The sequence below is a fragment of the Haemorhous mexicanus genome, chromosome 7 (genome assembly GCF_027477595.1).
Source record: "Haemorhous mexicanus isolate bHaeMex1 chromosome 7, bHaeMex1.pri, whole genome shotgun sequence".
NCBI classification, from domain to species: Eukaryota; Metazoa; Chordata; class Aves; order Passeriformes; family Fringillidae; genus Haemorhous; species Haemorhous mexicanus.
In genome coordinates, this window is record NC_082347.1 from 2,470,153 (window position 1) to 2,494,073 (window position 23,921).

Sequence of the window (23,921 nt, forward strand, 5' to 3'; positions counted from 1 at the left end):
GGAATACAGCTGAGACACAAAAGTCCATCTCATGTAGCTCTTCCAAAGAATGCAACAAAAATCAAAAATAACCCTTAAAGCCTAGAACAGGCTGGAGAAGAACATTACTGAACAGACACTGACTTCTGTGCAATCCAGCCAAGAATTAATACAAACAAACCAAGAGGTTTCTGTCAGTATCTTTTCTAAAAGTGCTCAACTGGTTTAGTACTACACAGAAATAATGAAGCACTGGGTCAGTGCTTCCTTCTCTAGTAACCATCTACATTCTCCAAAAAAAAATCTTATGGGAATACTCTTACATGAATCTACTCTTAATTGGCATGATTCAGATGAATTCATTCTTCTCTCAGTGATGCAAGCAGAAGGGATTTCACAAGCAGACATTTTTAACTTTTTTTTGCAGTAGATTAATACTAGTTGTGTTGCATTGCTTAACATTTGTTGTACAATAATAGCTAAGATCAAATTAAAACCAAGACATGGACCACATGTAACTGAAGAAGTCTCAAATTGAATTTCTGCAAGAAATTGGAAGTTTGCCCTGCTCTGCACAAGATGCTTTAGTACAGAATCTTCAGAGCTCTCTTCTAATCCTTCTTAGTCTTTAATGCTGCTTCTCTAGTCTGCTATTTTGTACATGCCATCCCACATGGTCACTAAGTCCCCCTGACCCACTCTTTCCTAATCAACTACTGAAGACCTCTCCCAGCAGCAGAAACTGCAGCAGCAGCAGCTGGGGCTCCAGATGTGGAGCTATAAATGGTGGGGAAAGAAGAGAAGCTGGGTATTTGCTCCCTCTTTGTGATCTTCAAAAATAGGCCTGTGGATAAAACACATAAGGCAGGTTCTTTTTCCTGATTATTTTTGCTGGTGTTTAACTGAGAAACCTTCATTGAAATCAAACAAAAGCAGTCAAAAGTATGGTCTCTTAGCTGTTGTTGATGGCCATAAGACTCTTAGCACCCACAAAAAGGATTTTCTCTAACAGCTTTACTGCCTTTGCTGCTTTCCTCGAATTAAAAGTTTCTGATGGCAAAGGTTTACATTTAAAAGGCAACTTTTGTTCTAACATGGTGGCATCATACTGTTTCCCACCACGCTTGGAAAAAATAATTTTAAGATTCCAAGGGAAAGATGACAAGACTGGAAAAAATACCTAGTTTGCATGATTTCAGACTTTTCAGGAATTCCCTGCACACTGCATATTTGGAATGTAATCTTCTCTACTCCATGTGGCTGGAGAAACATGCAAGATTTCCCAGGATCTGCTCTGAAAGCCTGCCCATCACCCCAGAACACGAGTACCACTGGAAAGTGAACTATGGCTCCTGTCCTTCTTGTCAGCAGTCACTGACTGGTCCCAATTCTTTAGTATAAATGAAGAATTTTTTTGCCTGCTCAGGTTATCTTGAATGATCCTTTATCCCATCACAGAACTTCCTCAACAGTCTCTGAAGTCCTTACCTATTTAAGACCCCTCAGGCCAGTTCCTGTAAGGAGCTGAATTTGTGGGGCACCTGTGGGTACATTATAAAACACTGTTCTGCTCACAGGACTAATTTGTGGGGCACCTGTGGGTACATTATAAAACACTGTTCTGCTCACAGGACTAATTTGTGGGGCACCTGTGGGTACATTATAAAACACTGTTCTGCTCACAGGACTAACAGACAGACTCCAGATCCTACTGCAGATTGATTTGCCTGGGTCCACATTTGCCAATATCAATTTAGCAGTGCAAACTGCATGGGGGGATTGCACAAACCCTCACCTGAGGCAGACAGGTAAGTCACAGCACTCCCTATGACTTCCTCAGGTAAAGAGCAGCAAGCAAAACTTCTGGCAGGGAAGCAACAAGCTGGACATCAGACAAAACCTCTCACTGTCTAATGACTTATAACCCCTTATTTGGAAGGGATTTACCTTAAAAAAAAAAAATTAATTGAAAGAGCTGATGCAATTACAAGGGACAAAATGCACTTTAGACAAATTGTATCTTAAGAAGGTATATAAAAGGGCAGAGAGCACAGACTTCATTTTACACAAAGAAAAAGGCTCTGGGTCACTTGTCGACTGTATTTGAAGACAGATTTACTCACACATGAGGAGAAATGGGAAAAGAGATGAACAAGGAAACGTTTTTATGAAAACATGGCACTTCCATTTCAGCAAAAGAGGAGCTACTATTAAAGGCTTTTAAGCACTGTGATATTATAAATATCACAATGAGCAAAATTCCAGACAGCATTAGGGAGGCTGAAGAGAAGGCCCAGCTGATGAAATAGTCTTAGTTTGGGCAAGGACTTTAAGAGAAGGACACAGAAGCAGCGCAGGAGTCTGTCATGCAGGCTCTTCAAGAAGACAAAAGACAGGGGAAAAAAAAAATCACAGGTCCGGAGAAATTTGTATATATAAACACACTTCAGATCTTACCTATATGGTCCTTGAAAAAGTTAATTCTGGGACTAAAAGATCTAAGCCTTTTCTTACCATTTTCCTAACACATGACAAAATTGAAATACTTAATAATTGCAATTAGCCTGTCATTGCAATTACACACCATCAGCAGGAGCAGAAAACATACACACAAAGGGAGGAAATACTGACATTTCAGATTATCTATCTACACCCACTAGGTTTACTAAGGCAGTTTTGAATAAAAGAGCATTAAAATAACACAGAAGAATCAACATTAGGAAATGAGCCTCAAACTCTGTTTCAGGCTAATTGTATAAGGGAGAAGACACTAAGAGCTTACAAGAGCAGAGGGCTGAGGATAAAACTTCATGTTTACACCATGAATGCAATTACAAGCAGAACAAAACCAGTTTCCCGGAAATTCATGCAACAAATGCAACAGCACATTTTAATTTATGAATCTCTAGACTTCACATCATCATGATAAATGAATGACAGTAATTTTTTAACTTAATGTCAGTGGGTTGTAAAGATTAACACCCACACTCTTCCTTGCATAAATTAACTATCCAAAACCGATAGGCTGAGACTGATTCTCTGTTCCTACAAGCTGTAACAAATCTATGAACAACAGTACCATAATTTATAGTGTTACATAATTACAATGACTTTTTTTACACAAGTCATTAACTCTTGCTTTCCTTTATAAGGAAAAGACCTCCTTTGTAAAGACTTGATTTCATCTTTTTTTTCCTGTAGTGCTGTTTCCCTTTGATTACAGTACCATATAACTGGCAAGAATAAAACACAACTGAAAATAAATCCAATTTCAAGAAGATGCATGAATCTGAAAAGCAAAGACCAATACACTTAGAAAAAGAAGAGCAGCATTTTGTTTATTATTAGATGTCATTTCTAAGAGCATTAAAAACAAACAAACAAAAAAAACCCATCAAAAACCAACCCACACACACAAAAAAAAAAAACAGCAACAAAGAAAAAACATACTGTGGGAACCCACAAAATCAGAAGGTTTTGGGGAAGCTGCAAAAGGCATTGCCATACAGAAACATCTTCTCAACAGAGCCCTTAAGAACAAGCATGACACTTGAAGTGTAAACAAATTACATTACCATGTGCCAAAGGGTTCTGCCAAAGCTTACAAAAGATGTTTCACACACACTTTAAAGGAAATACAGCAATGTTTATCTTTCTTGGACCTCATGGCACGTAGGCCTACACATTAGCTACCTGAATTCATTTCTGTTTTTACTTACTGTGAAATAGTTAATCATTTAAATGTGTTCAACCAAAGAATGTGAATACACTAAAAAGCCAGGAGTCTTCTCTGAAATGAGCAGCTGCCCAATGACAGATTTCTCTTCTACACAATTATTACTGGAATGCTTAATTTTATTCTTCAAGTCCAAGAAATTCTGGAGGAAAAAAAAAAAACTAAAATGTGCCATTTCAATGAATCATGGCTGTATAGATAAAAATAATCACTTAGCTTAATAAATCTGACAGAAGATTGAACCTACTATGAAAACTCCTGAGTTTAAAAGAGATTCATGTATTTTATTCATTAGAAATTGACTTGTTTCATCTCCTTACTAACAGCTTTAGCAATACCTGCATAAATTTCAGGAAATCTCAAGAACAGGGAAGATTTGCACTGTAAGCAGGAGGCAGGTTCATAAAGCACTTCCATCAAAGGCTAACTTACACAGGGAGAAAATAATTCTCAGGTTCTGCTACTCTGTATGAAGATGCTGAGATACACACAGGAGAGTAACTATGAATAACTAAGCCACACTATTTGCAGTAAATTCTTCTACACTCAGACCTAAGTCGCTTGCCAGGTACACCAGCTGACCTTATAAAGCAAGGAGAAATCCCCCACCCCGAGGAAAAGGCTGTATCCCACATCAGCAGACCCACAAAGGGCCTGAAAAGCCAGCTCTGCCCATGCTGGCTGCACTGGAATATCCACACCCTGATGGTAGGAAAAACACCACTCACTCACTGGGACTCCACTCCAGCAGCTTCCAGGGCCCACAGTGATGCTGCCAAGCAAGCTTTGGAGCAATGAATACCCAAACTCTGCCCCTTGCAGGCAGGGTCTACCCTCACATTTCATGAGCAAACAGGACTTGGGAATGTGAACTTAGCTGTGACTTCACTTGCAAGGCTTTTAAACTACTGACACCTGCAGAACTGCTCCTGTTTCCTACTGCTGCACAAACCAAACTGCCCTAACTAATGGAAATAAGCCCAAAGAGAAATGGGCAGGCACAGGGCCCACTGACCTGAGGACACACAGAAATTAAACCACATTTAAGGCACATGAGACAAACTTTTCCTTCCTTTTTATGTTATGCTACTTAAGAGAAATCAGAAAAGTAAAATTATACAAATTTACATGTGCTTCACAATACAAGGATTTCTAAACTATGCACATGAAGGTGTATTTTAGCAGGAGCAACAGAAAAAGCAGGCACTGTGCAACTGAAACACTTTTGTTTTCCTCACTAAGGAAAGTGAGACAGTGAGGGCAGAACCTTACTTCAGAACTGGAATCTTTAATTTGCAAAAAGGAAACAACTGTTTTCACTCTTCTTTTTAAATGATAAAAATACTCACTGCTTCAGTAAATACAGTTTACTACCCAAGGCCTTTTCATTGAAGAGATCTGTAAAAGTATATTTTGTGTGACAAATATCTGCGACACTGAAAATTCCAGAAATTCTACTGTGCATTCCACAGGAATTGGAAAACAGGTGTCACGAGAGCCTCTTGTTGAAGGTATATGCACAGCAAGATGCACTTCCTTTCCTTGGAGACTTCTCACAGCTGCAGAGAGGATTTGAAACTGCAGAGGTACATGAAGCTGTGGAGATGGATAAATACAGCCCTGTGCCACCCACCTGGTCAGCCCCAGGGACTTCTGCCCAGCTCCACACCATGCACAGCAGGAACATCCACTGGGGGGGGACATTTGAAACGACAGCAATGCTTTCACAAATCATTATACACTCTCATCTTTCACTGCTTTCCTATTGAAAAGTGATGAAAAATATTCAAAGCATGTAAAAGAACAACTGGATTCTGAAAATTATCATACCTGATACAGCAAGGAAATCATCAATACTTGTTATATCATCCACAGCTTCAGTAAGAACACGGATGTGATTCTCCCACGTACTCCTGTACATCTCCATGTTGTTTTTCACAACCTGACTTTTTGGTCTGGCAGCAAGAGCTAAAGCAGCATTAATAACCTGTACCAAAAACAGAGAAAACCAACTAAATAATTATTTCTTCAGAAATCAAATCTTATGTTTTGCTTAACATAGCAAAGCAGCATTCCTGTTCTCCAAACAAAAGTTTGCTCAGCTTTTGGTTCTCTTCTCAAGCAGAACTATCAGTCAGGTGTTGCTTAGGCCAACCTCCATTTCAGCTTCATAAATTAAGAAGCTGATGGAAGAGGAGAGAAAAATCCCAACATTTTGGTTTTAGTTGGAAAATCCCACTATTCCAGTTTGCAGGATATCAAATACAGGAGGTTTTCACTCACACACACTTCAGGCACACACTTACCAGAACAGCAACCATCATTTCAGCTCTGAGTTTAACACCAAGAACTTGAGAGGCTTTTTCCTAATAATAATAGTTTATTGATGTTATATACATAAACATTTTTAAATTAAACTAACACATATGCCAGGTAGAAGCTGAACATTAACCCTGCATTTCCCTTCCTTCTGAATACTGCTTATTTATCAAGGGGGAAATGATTTTAAGACAACCAAACACCCTGCAAAACATGGGAAGAATAAAAACAACACACCCTTGTTGCTGAGCGTGGCAGAGAATTAAAAAGCACAGGAAGAGTAACAGGAAAAGAAGAAAAAACCCCCAAAATCCCAAATGAAATATATTTCAATTTATCTTTTGCTTTCTGAAAAAGGAAGAAACTGTTCAAGTTGCACACTGGCCCTGGAAAGAGTCATAAAAAGATTTTGCTAGATACTTTATTAGGCTAGAATATGTTGGTGCAGTAACAATGAGAATTTTTCCTGCCCCATTTTGGTCAGCTGGGTTCCTGACTTGGTAACAAACATTTGTTACAGTACAGGAAAAGAGCAGAAGCTCTGATACTGCCAGGAGCAAAAGGCATCAAGGCTGGAATCAAACAGGCAGCACCTATGTGCTGGGGGACACGTTTATAAAAGTGGGGATGCAAGTTGTAATTAATAATTGTGCTGGTTTTGCATTAACTGACTTTTGCTGAGGCTGGAAGAAGCCACCCACAGAAATGATTTTTCCAAGGAGCTGCTGAGAGCTTCCTCCATGTCTAAAACCACCAGTCAGGGACTGGTTTTGAAGACTGACACGTTGTTAAACCACTAGCAAGCTGAACACACCCGTATGAACACACATGTTAAAAATGAACACACTCCAGGAAAAGCTCCCTATCCTCTGGATCTGGAGAGAAAAGTTCTGGCTGGTAGGCCTGCCACAGACACTACAGCACTTCAAGCTTGAAGAACCAGGCTAGGAGAAAAGGCTCCCTACCATGAGCCTCTGCAGCCACACCCTAATGCTTTATTGGCTCCCTCAGCTGACGTCACCTCAGTTCACCCCCTTTTCCATATGAGCATTTCCCCTAGAATGTTCTCTCTTTTTCTGATCCCCCTTGGCACTCATTTGCCACATTGCTCCACCCCTGTTGCCTTACTGGTTCCCCTGGTTTTACTGCTCCTGCCTGTGTTCCCACTGGCCCTTGTCCCTCAGATCCACCCCTTCTTCCCCTTATTTGACCCCGAGCCTTCCACCCTGGTTTTGTCTTTGTCCCTGTATCCTCTCAGAATGAAGACCCTTTGGATCTCCGAACAAAGACCCATCCTTGCCCTGTTTGTTGGCTCCTTTTTAGCCAGAGTGCAGAGAAGAGCCATCACCAGGAGTGCTCTGGCCACCGCCCGGCAGGGATCATGTCCCTGCAGGGATCACCCTCTGCCAGTCCCAGTGAGATCTCAACTCGTTCAGTGCCCAAATGAGGCTTGTAGAGCTTCAATCCTCCCTCGAGTGAGAGAAAGGACAGAGTGAGGACATGCAGAGGAACAACACGAAGACACCAAGGTCTGTAAAGAAAGACTCAAGTCCCATATGGCAGGAGAATGGGGATATGCCTTAAGTTTAAGTTGAAATCCTCTTGTAAAGCTATGGAGAAGAATATAATTGACACATGAGACTCTTTCTCTGTAGCTCATTGAAAAGAATGTGGGATGAAGCATTCAAACTGAAAATACGAGCAAAGTCATCTATGCCAAAGTAGGCAGATATTAAAGTAACTGTGATCCCATGAGAAGTTGAACAGAGAGAAGAGAGTGATGAAGACCCTGTGCCCTCAGGGAGAGAAGACCTCTGTTCCCAGAGATGATTTCAAAGATAGATAAAGAGAACTTCTACTCCTAAACAGCTCATCCTTAAAACAGTACCCCATAAGTTGACATGGCCCATAAATACAATTGTGAGAAGGCTGCAAAAAGATGGGAGGGACTTCACGACTGCAGATTCTCCAGGCAGCTGCTATTTGTGAAAATTAAAAGCTACGAGGGAACTGTTTCTTGTGGAGAAGTCTCCATGGCATGGCAAGAGACACTCCTCTCCCTAAGTGAACTGAAGAAAGATTATTCTAGAGGTGATAAACTGACTAAATTGTTTCTGTATGTTATTAGTGGGAAAGAAAATGTTGTAGGGGGGAGGAGAAATGTTCTAAAAGTTTTATTTTGATTCTTATTATTCTCTATTTTAGTTACTGTCAACAAAGTTTTCTTTATACCCTTTTAAAGTATTGAACCTGATTTGCCTTCCTCCTAATCCTATCTCACAGCAGGAAATGAGTAAGTACATTCTAGTGAGCACACTGGCATTTAGCCAGCACTCAGCCCACCACATTATTTGCTGCATTGGCCGGGAAATCTCAAATTGGCAAACCAAAACCACTACAATGATTTTTCCAATTCTAACTCTAAACATTTGAAAATGTTGGAAAGCAGGTTTCAAGCAGTCAGCACATGTATTTTTGTCCAAATGATACATTTTGTTAGGATGCACAGCACACCCAAAAATTCGGTGCCTATCCCTGTACGGCTGCATACAAGGTATCACCTCCAGTTTCTCTATTTCAATAGCAACACCCAAGATACATAACTTTCCACAGGCAGTGCAATATATAAAAGCCCATTTCTGATCGGCTCTACAGCAGCTTCCCCAACACTTCTAAAATTAAGAAATTTGTAGGAGTTGAGGCTTTAACTGTTTTCATTCCTATCATGCTTGATCCATTTTCACAGGATCAATTTTCTAAGCCAGGGGCTCAAAATCTCAAAATTTCCCCTCAATAATTCTTAGGTCACATTGGTCTTGTTTTGACTTACCACACTAACTAGTTTAGGTTTTAAAATATGTCTATCAAGACTGAATTATTGAACAGGTAATTTCTAACTTTTCTGCTTAAGCCCCTAATTAGACATTAACTGAAAGTCAAACTCTATTTCTGCTCGAATACACTTACTGCATTTTCTTCTTTGTTTTGGCAGACTTACCAGGTTGGCTCTGCCAAAAGTAACAATGAGACAGGGCAAAGAGCTGTTCCACTATCAGAGCCAGCATCTTTTATCTCGCCAGAGATTAAAAATAAAACAACTTTTGTCTCACCACATGCAATAAAGAGGTGAACTGCTTGGGAAGATCATCAAAACTTACAGAATGTAGCCAGCTTTATCAGATGGGTGCATTTAGAAATCCTTATGACTCTGGAAAAAAAATCCTGAAGCCTGCAGTAACTAGAGCCCAGAGAGATGGGCACCCTGCTCTAACAGCACAGAGACTGCACTGGCACATCTTATGGGCTGAGGCTGCACAAGGGCTGCAGATTATCACCACTAACCACCTCAGCAACACCAACCAGAGCATTTACCTAAGGCTTCCCTCAGGAAATTGACAGCTACAAGTGAAATCAGGTCCATCCCGCACAGAGGCAGCTAATTCTGAGTTAAACATTAAAGATGACACTGTTCCTTAAGGTCCTCTGGTAAGCTGCTCTAACCCTTAATGTCCTATTAAGAAAAGACTTAATTTCACTTTGGACAAACACAGCTTCCAGAAGTGTGGAAATGACTCAGAAAAACATACCATAGAACAATTCAGACTGATAGTAATGAAAACAAAATCCTGTCATATCTAAAGTGCAGAGCACACTACAGACCCCATGTCTGCCAGGGAACCACATCAAGGTGTGAGACTTATGGCTAAGCACAGATCTACAGTGAGCTTTGTTCTGTCTGGAACTTTCCCAAAGCCAGGATCCACATGCCTGGTTCAGACTGTGTATTCCCAATCTAGCCCAACAAACTTGAAGACACGCATTATCACACAAATAAAATGGAGACTTTAAATGTTCTTCTCTTGTAAAAAGAAGAAAAAAATCAAAAAAGGGAAAGAAAACTTCTCACTGGGACATCCTCAGGCTCACCAACAAGAGACAAAGTTGAAAATGTCCCTTTCTTAGGCTTCATGAGGTTTATTAGCTTTTCTACTTCACTCCAACTATCATTCATGGTGTAGATTTATTTGAATTGGCCTCAAGAAACAATGAGAGCAAAACTCATCAGAAGTCCCTCTTTCACCACTGCTTCCTGATCTTAGATCAAGGTTAGCATTTGTTACTGGCTAATTAAATATAGCCTTATTCTGCCTTGTTACAGCATATTAGGCTGTTGAAATTCCATTATTACTTTTCCCCCACACAAATATCACAATTCAGATTACCAGAAAGCTGCTAGTACTCCTGCTCACTGCTGGGGCATTTCACTGGGAGCTAAATTACCAGTTTTCAAAGAAATCTTTGGACTTGTGAGCAGAAGCTAGGCGAGGACAGCAAGTGCTATTATTAGCTGCACTGCAGTAATAGCCCTATGTCCTCATCACGTGCAGGATACATCATACTCTGTATGTTCCATCAAATGAGAACCTGTTTGAAGTTTGACAGCCCAGTGGTTACACAAGTTGAGAGAAGCTTGAGGACACAGCAAAATGATGACAGTAGTAAGATCCTACCTTCTACTAACTTCTGAACAGCCAGTTGCTACATCAAACTAGAGGTAAATTGAAATGGAATCTGGGGCATGCACAGGACAGGAAGCTTTCAGGGACATACTCCTGTACACAATGGGCTAAAACAGGCTGCGTGGGGGGCGGGAAAACAAAACACCAAGACCACAACAGGCCCACAAACCCACACCTGGACACTGTTCACACAGCCAGCTCAAGACTGGCAGTTACTCACTCCTTTATTGCAGAAGTAACAATCTGGGGACAGCAGACATCCATCCTGCCACAGGAGGCAGGGAAGCAGTGTTCAGTGAGATGGTGCCTTGAGGGAAGGATAAATCATCCAGCCCAAGGTCAGGCAAAAGGAAACAACCCAAGAGTAAAAAGTACATAGGCAGGGTTGGATTAATATTACAAGAGAATACTTTTACAGTCTTTCAATTAAAAAAACAAGGTAAAAAGCAATGGCAAATGCCTGTTACAGCAGTGACTACAGCAGAAGAAAGCTAGAAATTTCTTGGAAATTAAATATAAGGATATTCTGAATATCAAAAACTGTTAGCCCTTCTAACCAAAACAAGAAAAATACTTTAATTAATAGTCTGGGTTTTGCTTGGCGATTATCTTTCTTTTCAGCTGAATAGGAGCTGGCCACCCAGCTTTATATTCACTTCCACATCCAGCAGACTAATTTCCAACAAAATTAGGTGGGCAAATACATCAATTTGACACAGTAACAGCAGAGCCAAATTCAGTCAAATATTTTTCAAATATGCTTGAGAAATTTACCTCCAAGAACAGAAGGGTCAGTTCTGCCCTAGTGTAAGCTACTACAGCAAAGCTGAAAGAGCTCCCCCCAGGACAAACCCCTTGTAGAACCTCACCAGAGTTTTGCTACAGTAAGGTGAGACTTTGTAGCTCCATATTTTATTGTTAAAGGAAATATAACAGGATGGTCATATTCAAGGTGAGCAGTACATCAATTTGTCATTTAAGTCTGTCATTTCTAGAGATCAGAATTCATGCCTTTGTTTAAAATCAAAACTATTCTGTACATCTTACACTGACCCCAATTAATTTATGTAATGTGACCAGTTTCTGAACAAGATTAATCAAGGTATGTACATGGATAACACAGCAAAACACAGAAAACTGGTTTCTGAGCTTTCAGAAGCTGGATTTTTTCCAAGCTGTTAGTAAACTAAGTACCTCATGTTACATCACAGAAGAAATTGCACTACTTGGGACTGTAAGGAAGAAAACTTATGTCCAGCTGGTTTTGGTGGAAGAGAACCTGAGGTTTTCTTCCTTCTTTCAAAAATGATCACCTGAACATCTAGAATCCGGTCCTGCAGCTGGGGTGGAGTAACTTACTCATCATGACACAGTCTGGGAAGTGGCTGGCTGGGGGGCAGCTCTGCTGGAAGAGGACCTGACACTGTGTCAGCAGCATTCCCCAGTGAAAGCTGACAGCACAGCCAGCTCAAAGGGCACAGCCACGGTGCAGAGAGGAAGTGACACTTGCTGGATCACACCTAGAAAACCATGTCCAGTTTGGGGCTCTCTGATACAACAGAGACAACAATAATTAAGGCAAGTTCAGCAGAAAGCCACCTAGAGGGTTATGGGCTGGAGCTCTTACCCTGCAAGGAGGGAGAGAGATGTGAGCTTTTTCAGCCTGAGGAAAAGGTGGCTTCAGAGGGCCCCAAGAGCAGCTCTTCAACACACAGGAGATGACAAAACCAGCACAGACAGCCTCTTCACAGCCATGCATGGTGGAAGGGTATTCTGACAGCAGACAGAGGGAGGAGCTGATGAGAGATGGCACAGATGCACACAGGAGAAATTTCACACCAAGGTTAGTCAAGCAGTGGAACAAGTTGCCCAAAGAGTTTGTGCAGTCTCTGCCCTTGGACTTTCAACACTTGACCAGTCAAAGTTTAGAGAAAGGTCAGAGTTCATTTTGAAATTGAGGATTGAAACAAACAGCTATGAGCAAGAGGCTGTAGACATCCTAAGGTCCCTTCCAGCTTGAACTTCTGAAATGCAGTTAGAGTAACTCTATGATAAATACTGACATCAGTTCCGTCTGGGGCAGAGCGACACACTTCCCCAGGGTAATCTAGGAAAGGTAACAGAAATGTAAACAATGAAACGAACACCACACCAGGATTTCCTAGGTCACCACTAGGACACAATGGTTCTACTAAAGAAACCATAGAAACATGCTGGCACTCTGCTATTGTTGCTCTTTTAACACAAAATTGTGGGGAACTTCTGCCAAGCTGTGCCTTGCATTTCTCTTAACACAGCGGGGGAGCTTAAATATCCAGATATACCCAAGCTCTGCAAAAGAGAGTATCTATTTACTACTAATTAAAAAACAAACTTGGAAGCAAAAACCCCCACTATAATGGTAAAAAGGTGCAAGGATATGTGACACTGCTGCTTTGGCATCTGGCCTATAAAGCAACTGCAGTAACACAGATATGAAAAACTCATAACAATTTAAAGCTTTGAAAGCTGAGTATCTTGTATACAACATATTTAATCATAAAATGCATTTCAGTCAATATAAATAAATAAAACTGAGGTTGTGTGGATAACAGCTCTAGACAATACAGACACAGTGTACCTAAGGGCTAAGTGCTTTCCAAGAGTAAATAAATTACTGGCTATATTTGTTAATAAAACCAACTTGAATTGCTTGGTAAACTCAAAAACCCCACTGGAAACAGCTGAAAGTAGATGCAGAGTAAAGGGAGATTACTTAATCATTATATCAAAAGTGAAATATGAAGACAAAGCAAGATTGTAGTTCCACAAGAGGCTTTCATCCTGTTCTGAACATTGGAGAACTTCCATCCACAGCCCTCTCCTCCTCACAACATCCCAGAAAATGCTACCTCAGCAGCATTATCTAGCCCTGATAGTTTTGAGGAGGTAAGGCTACAGGTGGTACACGACCATAAAGTTTTACATTATGATCAAGATTAAGACACCTACTGCTTCAGAGAGAGACTCAAAAATCCAACAAGAAACAATGATGCAATAAGAACTCAGCAATCCCTAAAATCCTAAATGCAGTGGGATGAAAACAAGTAAGACAAATTATGACCCAAGATAAAATTTCCAAGTCCTATTTGCAACCTCAACTTTAGCAGAACTAGTATTTAAAGAACTTACTAAGATTCTTTCTCCTTTCCCACAATTTAAAAAGCAGGAAGGAGGGATATCACTCAAGGCATGTGGTTTAACACTGAACATACTTGACTATGTTTGGCAATAAGTTTGAAAAGTTAAAAATGAGTTGTTCTGAGAATATGAGGCAACTTGAAGTTATGCAAAAAACCTCAGTGAACAAAGAGTTATATTATCTCACCTTAAAATCTAGCAAAAGCCTTCTTGATACCAACAATTAAAGGAAGATTAAACTTCTATGGGGTTATTAAAAGCTACTGGCCAAGGAATTTGTGACTAAATTAAGAGCAGACAGACAAAGCAATCCCTCAAGAACAAACAGAACTGTGGGCAAGGGGGTAACCCAGCAATTCTACAAACATTATTGATCTGATACACCAGGCAAGAAATTAGGACAAAATTCTGCACGGTTTTGTCTCCTGGTGTCTGGGCAGCGGCAGTCAGTAACACACAGAAATGTATTATTAAACTGGGATAAGATTTTTGTAATTTATGAAAACAAATTACACAATTTCACTCAAAAGTAAACCTTCCAACGTAGTCTAGCCCTGCTGAGAGGCATGGTGCACTCCTCAGGAACAAAACCAAACCCACACACACCAAGCAGTCCTCTAAAGCTCTTCCTACCCCTGTACACATCTGGTTTTGGCTTTACTTAGGGACTACATGCACATTTCTGAATGAATCTGAAACCCTTCTACAGAAAAGGCACACAGAGTTATCTTTAACAAAACAAACATTTCCATTATTTTAGTTTAAAAAGTCACAAAAGCACAAAAGCACTGACAATGTAGTTAAATATTCAGTATTTACATTTGGGTGGATAGTCACTCTGTTTTTTGGAGACAGACATCAGAATAGGCTGAACACTTACAGACTGATTCTTAAGTGCATCCAACAGCACTTTCCTTCCAGAACTTACTTCACTTGACCTGACAAGTGCAGCAGACAGCAGATCCCCAAATGCGCTGGGCTTTTTTTTAGGTCAGATTTCAGGTGTCTGATTTGCATGGAACCATAATTTCAGTTCCTTTCGCTTTATTTTGCGGTACTGAAACTCAAGTAAGGAGAATAAACATTCCTATTTCTGACTTTCTGAATACAGTGTCTGTAAGTGACCCAGGGAATGTTTTGGATTGAATATTTGAAGGTATGGGGGTGGATTGCACAAATTCCCTGGTTTATTTCAAGAAGTAAAAGTGCATTTTTTGACTCATTATAAAATCACTGTTCCTCCAACTGTGTTTTTTGTATTAGCTATACACCCATTACCCAGGATCTCACCTAGGATCCAGCAAATCATAACACTGGGCAATTACTTTAATTTTAGCTACAGTTTGAATGTTCTAACTTAACAATTACTTTCTTGTAGCCACAGTTTGTATGCATGGGGACAATTAGATTCTGCTCAGAAAGCCACAGAACACTTCACCCAATCTTATCAAGCCTTGAGCAATGCATTCTCAAAATCCACATTTCAAGATAAGCATAATCTTAAAATGGAAGCTTAAAATAATCCTCAGGACTTACTGATACACATAAGAGTAAATAAAAAATAAAATCTGAGTTCCAATTATAATGGTTTTGAGTATAAAATAACAAAACAAAACATAGTGGAAGTCTTCAACAGTGCTCCATCCAGATCTGCAGCTCAGCTACCTGAAGTTCACTATAAATGTATTTACCTTTGTGTTCCAAGTCTCTTCATGCAGCAAAGCTTTTTAGAGATGTAAACCTCTTCTACATTTTCTTAGGTGGTGTAAGTGCTCTATCAAAGCACACCAGCAGTACCAGCTACATTGGGATAAAACTTCTTCCCACTGGGCACAGCTGGGTTTGCTGATCAGACTGGGACAAGCCATGCAGCCACCTGCACACATCACACTCCCATAGCTATGGCACAGCTTCCCAGCACATGAGGGCAGAAAGAAAACTCTCCAGGGAATTACACAGTCTAAGGACTTGATCTCAAAAGGTGCTCAGCATAAAAAGCCCCTGTGTCTAAATACAATCCCCATAATTATCAATCAAATTAGCTGCATACTAAAATTACAGTATAAAACTGAAGCTTACATCATTAACATTCTGTTTATTGGATTTTATACCCAAGTAAATATTTAGTCCAATTTATAAGAGAATGCATATAAACCAGAAAGGTCCTTATGGACTATTCATTCATGTACCAAACTTGAGAGAGATGAAATAAAACTGTAATGAAACTGGAACAATTGCACTGTAACTACACTACAGTTACAGTCCTTGAATCCTTGGTAAGATGAACACACATTTGGATTGCATTTATAAACTGGCTGGGGGAAGGACATCAGTAAAGCTCAACATGTATGATACAACTATTGCTTCATGTACATTTTAAAGTACATCATACAAAATCCCAACCAAAACAGCACAGGAAAATACAAATAACCTACTACCTTAGTATTAATTAGTTCCTCCTTTCCTCTTGGGATTTCTAACAAAACCATCACCATTACAAACAAAACTCTTCTTTAGTCATTCTTTAAATGCCAATGCCCTTCCTTTCCTATAACATCTATAAGCTATGGGATGGTCTGAGCTGAAGAAACAAAGAGCTGAAGCCAACAGCAAGCTTTCAGCCTCACACAAAAGAAGTTACTGAACAGACAGAGAGCAGAAAGCTTTAGGAGAGCTACACAGAGACAGGGACATGGAAGTTGAAAATCTGTAATGTGCCTCTGAAAAGAACAGGTAGAAATAGTCTGGTGAAAAGTGGGATGCACAGGCATCCTCAAGTATATTCCATGTCACTCACACAGTCAGACAAACTCCAGTTCTTCAGCTGTTTCTGCCACAGTCAAAGATCTAAGCAGCAGCAAACACTATCAGGCCCTTTGTGGTCCTGGAGGTTTTTCCTGTTCTCCCAAGGCTTAACTCCATGCTCCTGGCCCCCACTGCAGGCTTCAAGGACCTTGTTAAGGCTTTCCTTGCTGCAGGCTACAAACACCCCAATCTTCCTGGGCTGCTCCTCTCTCCTGCTGAGGCACACCTCTCATTAGGGGTAGAAATGAGCCAAAACACAGACTCTCATTTAACAGTGTGAAAAGGGTCCTGGTTTATTCTTCTTCACAGCCTAGCCATCCTGACTCTGACTACAGCAAGTCCCTACTGTTGGCTTTTCTGACAGACTCAGACTGCTGGCTATTTCCTGTTGGAATATGACTGCAAGTATTTCCCTGCTGCCTCTGACCACAGGCTTTTACCTTGCTCCACTGACTGCAGGCTCCAACAGCAGGCTCTAAGGCTATCAGACCGAGACTGACCTCCCAGCAGATCTTTTGCAGCAGATTTCTTCCTTGTTTCATTCTTCTTTGTGTTGTTCTGGATCATTCCTTCTTTCTCAGGGCTCCTCTACTTCCTCAAGGTCTACTTCCTCAAGGCTCTCCCTGACCAGCCAACCCACCCCTTTTATCACACTTATCTTTTTTTAATCACAGCTGTGACCCCATCAAGGGCAAGGCTGTTCTTCTTCTTTAGTAATCAGTACAGCTGTGACTTATCAGAGGTGAGGTCACTTGTAATCCCTTCTTCTACACCTACACTCTCTCCCAGTTCAACACAACACAACTCTGAACAGACAAATAAGCCAGCAGCCCATGCAGACCAGATTCTTCCTCTAGCAGGATTAGTGCCAGAACAACACTCAGGTGATGTGTTTGTGGTCACTTACAGCAGGACCAGCAATGGGAAGAGCCTGCTTGCATTAAGTGAGAACAGTCAGTGGTTGTGGCTTAACCACAGCCAGCAATTAAGAACCACACTTGAAGCCAAACATGCAAGCAAAGGAAAACAAGGAATTCCCATCTTCACGCACACATTCAGCCAACCCCAGGAAAACAGGCTCCATCACTGTTTTTACATCCAATGTCATGTGTGCTTGTTCTGATGTTCTTCTTACAGCCCTTGGTCAGAACACTCTCTACTGCATATCCTCTGACTGTCAGAGGTCATTAGAGCAAACACTCCTGCACAGTTCAACAACCACCATCCTGTTAGCCAGGTCTCATTTCAGCTCCCAGGTGTCAGAAGCTACATGGGATAACAGTTCAATATTCAAGAAAATTACAGAAAGGGACAGTTGAAATCCAGAGTAAGGTTATGGCATCCTAGCCAAACATATTGTCCACATCTTTTCCTGCTAGGATGTCAATACCAGCACATGTGGGAAATAAAATGTGAAAACCAACACCACCAAAGACTTTTATAGAGCTCTTAATAAATGCAAAATTATCTACAAGTACACATCAAGTTGCCCATGTAGCCTACAAAATCCTAAGAATAGTCTTGAGAATACTACAATCCCATGATACACATAATGGCATGACCTTATCTGAAAACTGAAATTTAATTCCCATCAATTCATCATGTAAAGATATACCAAGAATTAGCTTGGTAAACAACACCTGAAATTACTCTGTTTGCAATAGCAGAAAAAGCTTTGTGACATAAAAAAAAGCTTTTCTAACTCAGAGTAGCAAATTAAGACTCTGCCTCCTTACAATAATGCACAGTCATCTAAGAGATACAGGAAGGAAACAAATTCTTGCTGTACTTGCTACTATTACTTTCAAAGCTGCTGTGACTTTTCCTAATTACTTTTAATTAGGAATAGTAAAGCAGGCAGTTAAATTGCTAGATATTTTTACAAATATGAATGCAAAATGGAACACAGAAAATCCCCTTGCAGATCACGTTACCTCTCTTTGCCCCATTTAATGACACTATAGCATTGTAGTTTGCACTCAAAAATCATGAAAACACAAGAAGGGTAGTCATCCATTGCCTTGAATTTGATTACATTCCTGTAAAACCATTTAAAAGCTCTTTTTAAAATCCTGGAAGCTCAGAGACATGAACCAACAAACATTTGTAAGATCTGCCCTTTCACCCCTCTGCAGGTCAGGTACTCTACAGACTGATGGAATGGTAACAGCTGGAAGGGAGTGCTGGGGGTCAGTCTGGCCCAGGCAGGACCACACCCACATGATTCCTTCAACATCCTCCCTCAGAGCTGTGCCAGAATTTCCCCAAATCACTGAAGTCTGACCCTGCACAAAGGGCAAGGGAATAGTGTGCAGGGAATAAAAATAAATTGCTGTGCTTTGCAGTCAAACTCATGCAGAAGGCAGCAGCAGTCTCCAGAAGGCTTGCTCAGCAGCTGCAGCTCCTGGGACACAGAGGCACACACAAGAATGTGGAGCACACAGCCCATCCTGTCATCACTGCAGCGACACCAGACCCATGTGTACCTCATCCACCTCCCTAAGTGCTTGCCAGACTAAGTGCTTCCATCTGTTCCTCATCTACATCCCCAGGTGACTGCAGGGTGCTGAGCACCCACAGGAATCTCCATCACACTGCCACTATTCCAGCTGGAAAACATCTCCAGGTTAGATGTAAAGCTGGTAGAAGAGATGCACAATGCCCCAAAAAAGCCATGTCAGATGGAGTCATGCCTTAGTGATTTTAGCTCCTTGCTTCAACAAGAGCAATGAATTCCCCTGTCAGCCTGTGCTATTTACACCTCTCTATTACTGCGTGCCACAGACATTTACATTCTTGGCTCTTTAGTGCTGCCCATCCCTCTCTTCCAAAAACCATGTAAGACCCCATCTCTTAACAGTGGTATTGTTTTGCTGTCTTGTACTACTCTAAGCTTTCCTACCCTGCTCCCCGGACTCAGTAGGTTCTTTACCACCAGAAGTCTCTAATAATGATACTTTATTGCCACTCTTTCCCTTCCTAGCATTTTGCTGTAGGACTGTCACCAACGAAATGTAGCATCTCTAACTTATAAATCCGGAAAAATAGGATGAAGTTGAGGAGATTAAAAAAAATACCCTTCTAGGAAGAATACTTTGAAGTTTTAAAGGCAAAGAGAAAACCAAATTGTTTATAAAACATTCATAGCACTATGGTGTAATATAGCAAATGCCCTCCAGCAACTTTAAATTCTCAATCAGTCTCATGTCTTATGTACACAGACTGCAGGTGAGGCAAGAAGAGGATAAAACAGGACAGCTTCTCTATTGCTACAGAAGCTGAGGCTACTCAGGGTTTGTATTTTTGTTTAATAGTACAAGGTGAGAATTTGTTGAGGATTCTAGTCTAACACAACAGATGTTGGAAGATGAAAGTTAAGACCGAAAACAACCTCAAGGCATTTTGTAGTTAATTATTCTCTCCCCAAGTACTATCATAAGTGAGCCAAGCAGTCACAGCCAGCATGAGACTTTCAGGGGAACCTAAGAGTAACAGTGGGGGAGTGGTTCCCCTTTTCAAACTGTTTATGAGAGAAGTTCAAGCCAAAACAAACATCTATTTGTACAGAAGCATAAAGTACTGTGCCTTCCAACACATGTTGGTGTTCCACAGCTTTAGGATTCACAGTACCCCAATAAGCTTGCTAAAAGGCTTTGAAAATGAGAAACCTCAATTTCCATAAACTGAGCTAGATAATGTCCTGCAAATACTAGAGTCAGTACATTATGCTAGGGGATATAAGAAAGATTTTTTTCCTTGTACCACACTCAGTCTTTGTCATAGACAGACGTGGTTTTGCACATGCCCCTTTAGTGCAGACTGCCCTTCACATGAACCCTGCACGGCTCTGATGGTACAGGCTCCATCCATCCAAACAGGGTCACACACCATTGCTCCCACTGAGCACTGGACTAACAATTTCTTCCACACCACGGCTCCTGGGAACTGGCAACAACAGCTCTCCACCAACCCTGGACACTGCCTTCTGTCACCAAAGCTGTGCCACTGCCAGCTCAAGCTGGCAGCACTCAGTGAGTCTGCAGTGCCACCAAAAGCAGCGACTGCTCCTCTAGACTGCCCTCACTCCCTTCCCTTGAGTTCAGGCATCCACACAGCAAACGACCCTGGGCAGCTGACTGAAGGCAAACTCAACCTTCCTGCTTCCCAGGGGGATTCACAGCAGGTCCCTGGCCCAGACTGCTGAGCAGCTATGTGACTGCTGCTGCTGCTCATGAGCAAAGGGGCAGAAATGAGGCTGGGGAGCAGGGAGAGAGGGAAGTCTCCTGCAGCACTGATGCTGTAAACCAGACCAGGTGGTTGTGGAACCAGGGTGCATGAGAAGGAACTAAACACAGGAGTGCTCAAGAAGTCTACCTCATCCACTTCCCTTAGTGCTTGCCAGACTAAGTGCTTCCATCTGTTCCTCATCTACATCCCCATAAAGACCAAAGTTAATGATGAAATCCTCATCTTTAGCAGCACTGTGTGTGAACTTCGCAACATGGTGAAAACCTACATGAAAACCATCATTTCACCAGACTTTCCTTGAGAAATAGGATTACTAAGGCACAATAGATACTTTTAATTAAATTCTCCACTGAAAGGCTGGAGATGATACCTAAGAAGTCCGATACTGTTGGATACTAACGTCTGTTGTCTGTCTTTTAAAGCAGATGGTAGAGAACTCACTGATTTACCATGTTCTCCCCCATTACTTCTGCCCTGTTTCTGAAGGAAATTGTATTAACACAGATAAAAAGAGATGCCACAAAGATGGTTCAAGCAAGAAGATGAAACTGTGGTTATTAAAGTGATGTTGGTGAAGAGTCTTTATGAGGATAAGAAAAAAATCTTCTTCAATGTTCCCCACAATTTAATGTGCCAGAGCAAATAACAAAATGGATGATTGATTTTTATCTCATGAAAAAGTAAATATACAGAAAATGCAAACTGCTAGCTTCAAAAATCCACAGCATCATAAAATACATACTCGAACTCCAATACCTGAAAAATGCAACACATCAAAAGATCCTGCCCACTGATCAGCTAGTCTCATTTTTGTGAGCAAGCATTTTCATGTTTGCTATTACCTACTTCCTAGAAAATTACACAGAAGGAAATAATATCCATTTGTCTGTATCAACAAAAACAGGCAAGACACTTTAAGTGTAAATCCATGGAAAGAATTCTTTAGCTCATCTCAAAGGAAGAGCTGAATTCCTCCATCCATTTCCATAACAGAAAAACACAATATTTAATTTTGAGAAAAAATTATAGGACATTCTCATGAAAGCTTGATCAAAACTCATAAAGCATAACAAGGTCACAATCATTTTCTTAAAAAGCAAGCAGAGAGCACACAAGCCCTGCTTGGGAAGTAGAGCTTCTCAAGTTGGATTTTTGTGTGTGGGGCACAGAGCTGTCACTGTTGGGCTGCTGAAGCTTCCATGACTTTGCACCAAGCTGGAGGTCATTGCTGTACTTGGAAGAGCAGAGAATGCAAGTGGCTGCTGGACTGGATTGGAGATGCTTTGCCTGGATCCCTTCTGCACACACACACGCTCTCCAAAAAAACCCTCAATCCCTCAACTCTTGGTTCTGTGGTATTTCTGAATTTACTGATAAATGCAGACAATTTCACATGATCCTGAAAGACACATGACAGGCTTAATATTCTTTGCTAGCAAGATAGGAAAGAAAGCATCACTACAACAGGGCTGAAATTATTAAAATTCAAAGAAAGTAAGGCTGCAGGGGCTGGTTTCTTGCAAGGCCCTTCTCACTGCAGGTACACATGGGTCAATAGAGAAACAGCTCTATAATATCAAAATACAACAGTCAGTTCTAGACTGGCACGTTGGCACTGAAGAAACAGGTGAATTATGCTGGACAAGCCAAATACAAAATGTTCAAGACAGCTGTCAGATCAGTATTTCAACGGTCTGTAAACAGGATGTGTATAAACATATTCCCACTGATCAGCTCAGCATCTTCCTTACTCCAATACCTCTCTTCACGTTATCTGAACCATCACAGTGACTTATTCACCAAACCACCATAGCCAAAAAAATCACCTTTATATTTACTGGTGGGAATCCTTTGAACCCCTCAGGGAAATCCCCAGGGCCCCACCCTGGAAGAATACACCATGGAGTCTCCACCTAGGCTGAAAGAGAAGACTTGCCCATGGAGCCTCTCAACATTGATCCACCCCAGGTTTCATTCCCTCTATGTTCCCAATTCCTGTGGTTTCTCCTTTCCCTGTTTCCTCACTGGCTGTGGTGTCCCTGGTGGCTGGCCCCATCTCCCCTGTAGGGCAATGCCCTTTGCAGCACCCCGTGCCCTCAGGCCATGGGCTGCTGACCCCACACTGAACCTTGTGCACAGCCCATGGCCAGGTCTCTTGCCTGGTTTCCCTTTGGGGTGCTGCACTAAACCTTGCTGGAAATGACCATATAAAGGCCCCTCTGCCTCTCTTGGCTGAGCTAGCTGTGGTGAGTGTGGTGCATGGACTTGCCTGAATGCTCACCCAAGCAGCTTTTCCACAGGAGATGCTCATTGGGAATTAGGCAGCAGCAACCAACATCTAAACCCCATGCTGCTACATACTGGTTTATCACAGAGCAGGCAGTATTAAAAGTACTAGCAGCATATTAAGTTCTAAGCAGCAAGAAGAGATGGCATTCAAAATCACAGCTGAATCCTTCACAACTGTGCCAAGTGTTACACACTTTTCATTAGTTACATAGAATTACTTCTCACCTCAGTTTATAACCAGATGGTTTCTATCTATCTCAATACTTCAGAGAAAAACAGAGCTAACCAGAATACTAAGATCCAAGCTTCTGCTTATCCCAGTGCTTACACCTCTTCTTTAAAATATCTGGTAGAATTTTCCATGGGCTCAAATGACTTTCAAAAATTTCTTTATCACCATCTGAAGATTAAGCTAAACCTTCAACATTGTGTGTTTTTCTTGCATTTTCCTTCCTCTCATGATGTTCCAGTAATTACCCTGTACCACTGTGGTAACTAGCAGCAAGCTCCAGTGAAGCTCCCTTTCAAAGGAAGTGACCCTCAAATTCACTGTTTCAGATACAGCTGTTCTAAAATATCCCAAACCCCCTGCTCCTTACAACTCTCCAGGGATCTTTATGCTAATAAAAGGCTCTAGGCAGAGCCCTCTGACACACTGAAGATCATCTTAGCTGTTGTCTTACGACCACCCACCTCTGATCTGCACTTTGACACAACTGTTCCAGTTTTAGGCTCAAGGACACTCTTCTCAAAAGCAGCAGCTCAGGATTTGAAAGCTGATTAGACCATAAAAATGTAAAAACCTAAGAAGAATTTGGATAGAGAAACCAGAGTCTCATCTGCTA

General features: G+C 41.2%; 1 protein-coding gene across 2 annotated transcripts in view; it reads right to left on the reverse strand.

Moving 5' to 3' along the window:
• The window catches only part of CTNNA3 (catenin alpha 3), a 411,569-nt gene that overhangs the window by 110,290 nt on the left and 277,358 nt on the right, over positions 1-23,921 (reverse strand). For both annotated transcript variants that reach the window (XM_059850814.1, XM_059850815.1), the window contains one exon: positions 5,546-5,702. In XM_059850814.1, the coding sequence (XP_059706797.1) occupies positions 5,546-5,702 (157 nt within the window). The remainder of the gene's footprint in view (positions 1-5,545; positions 5,703-23,921) is intronic.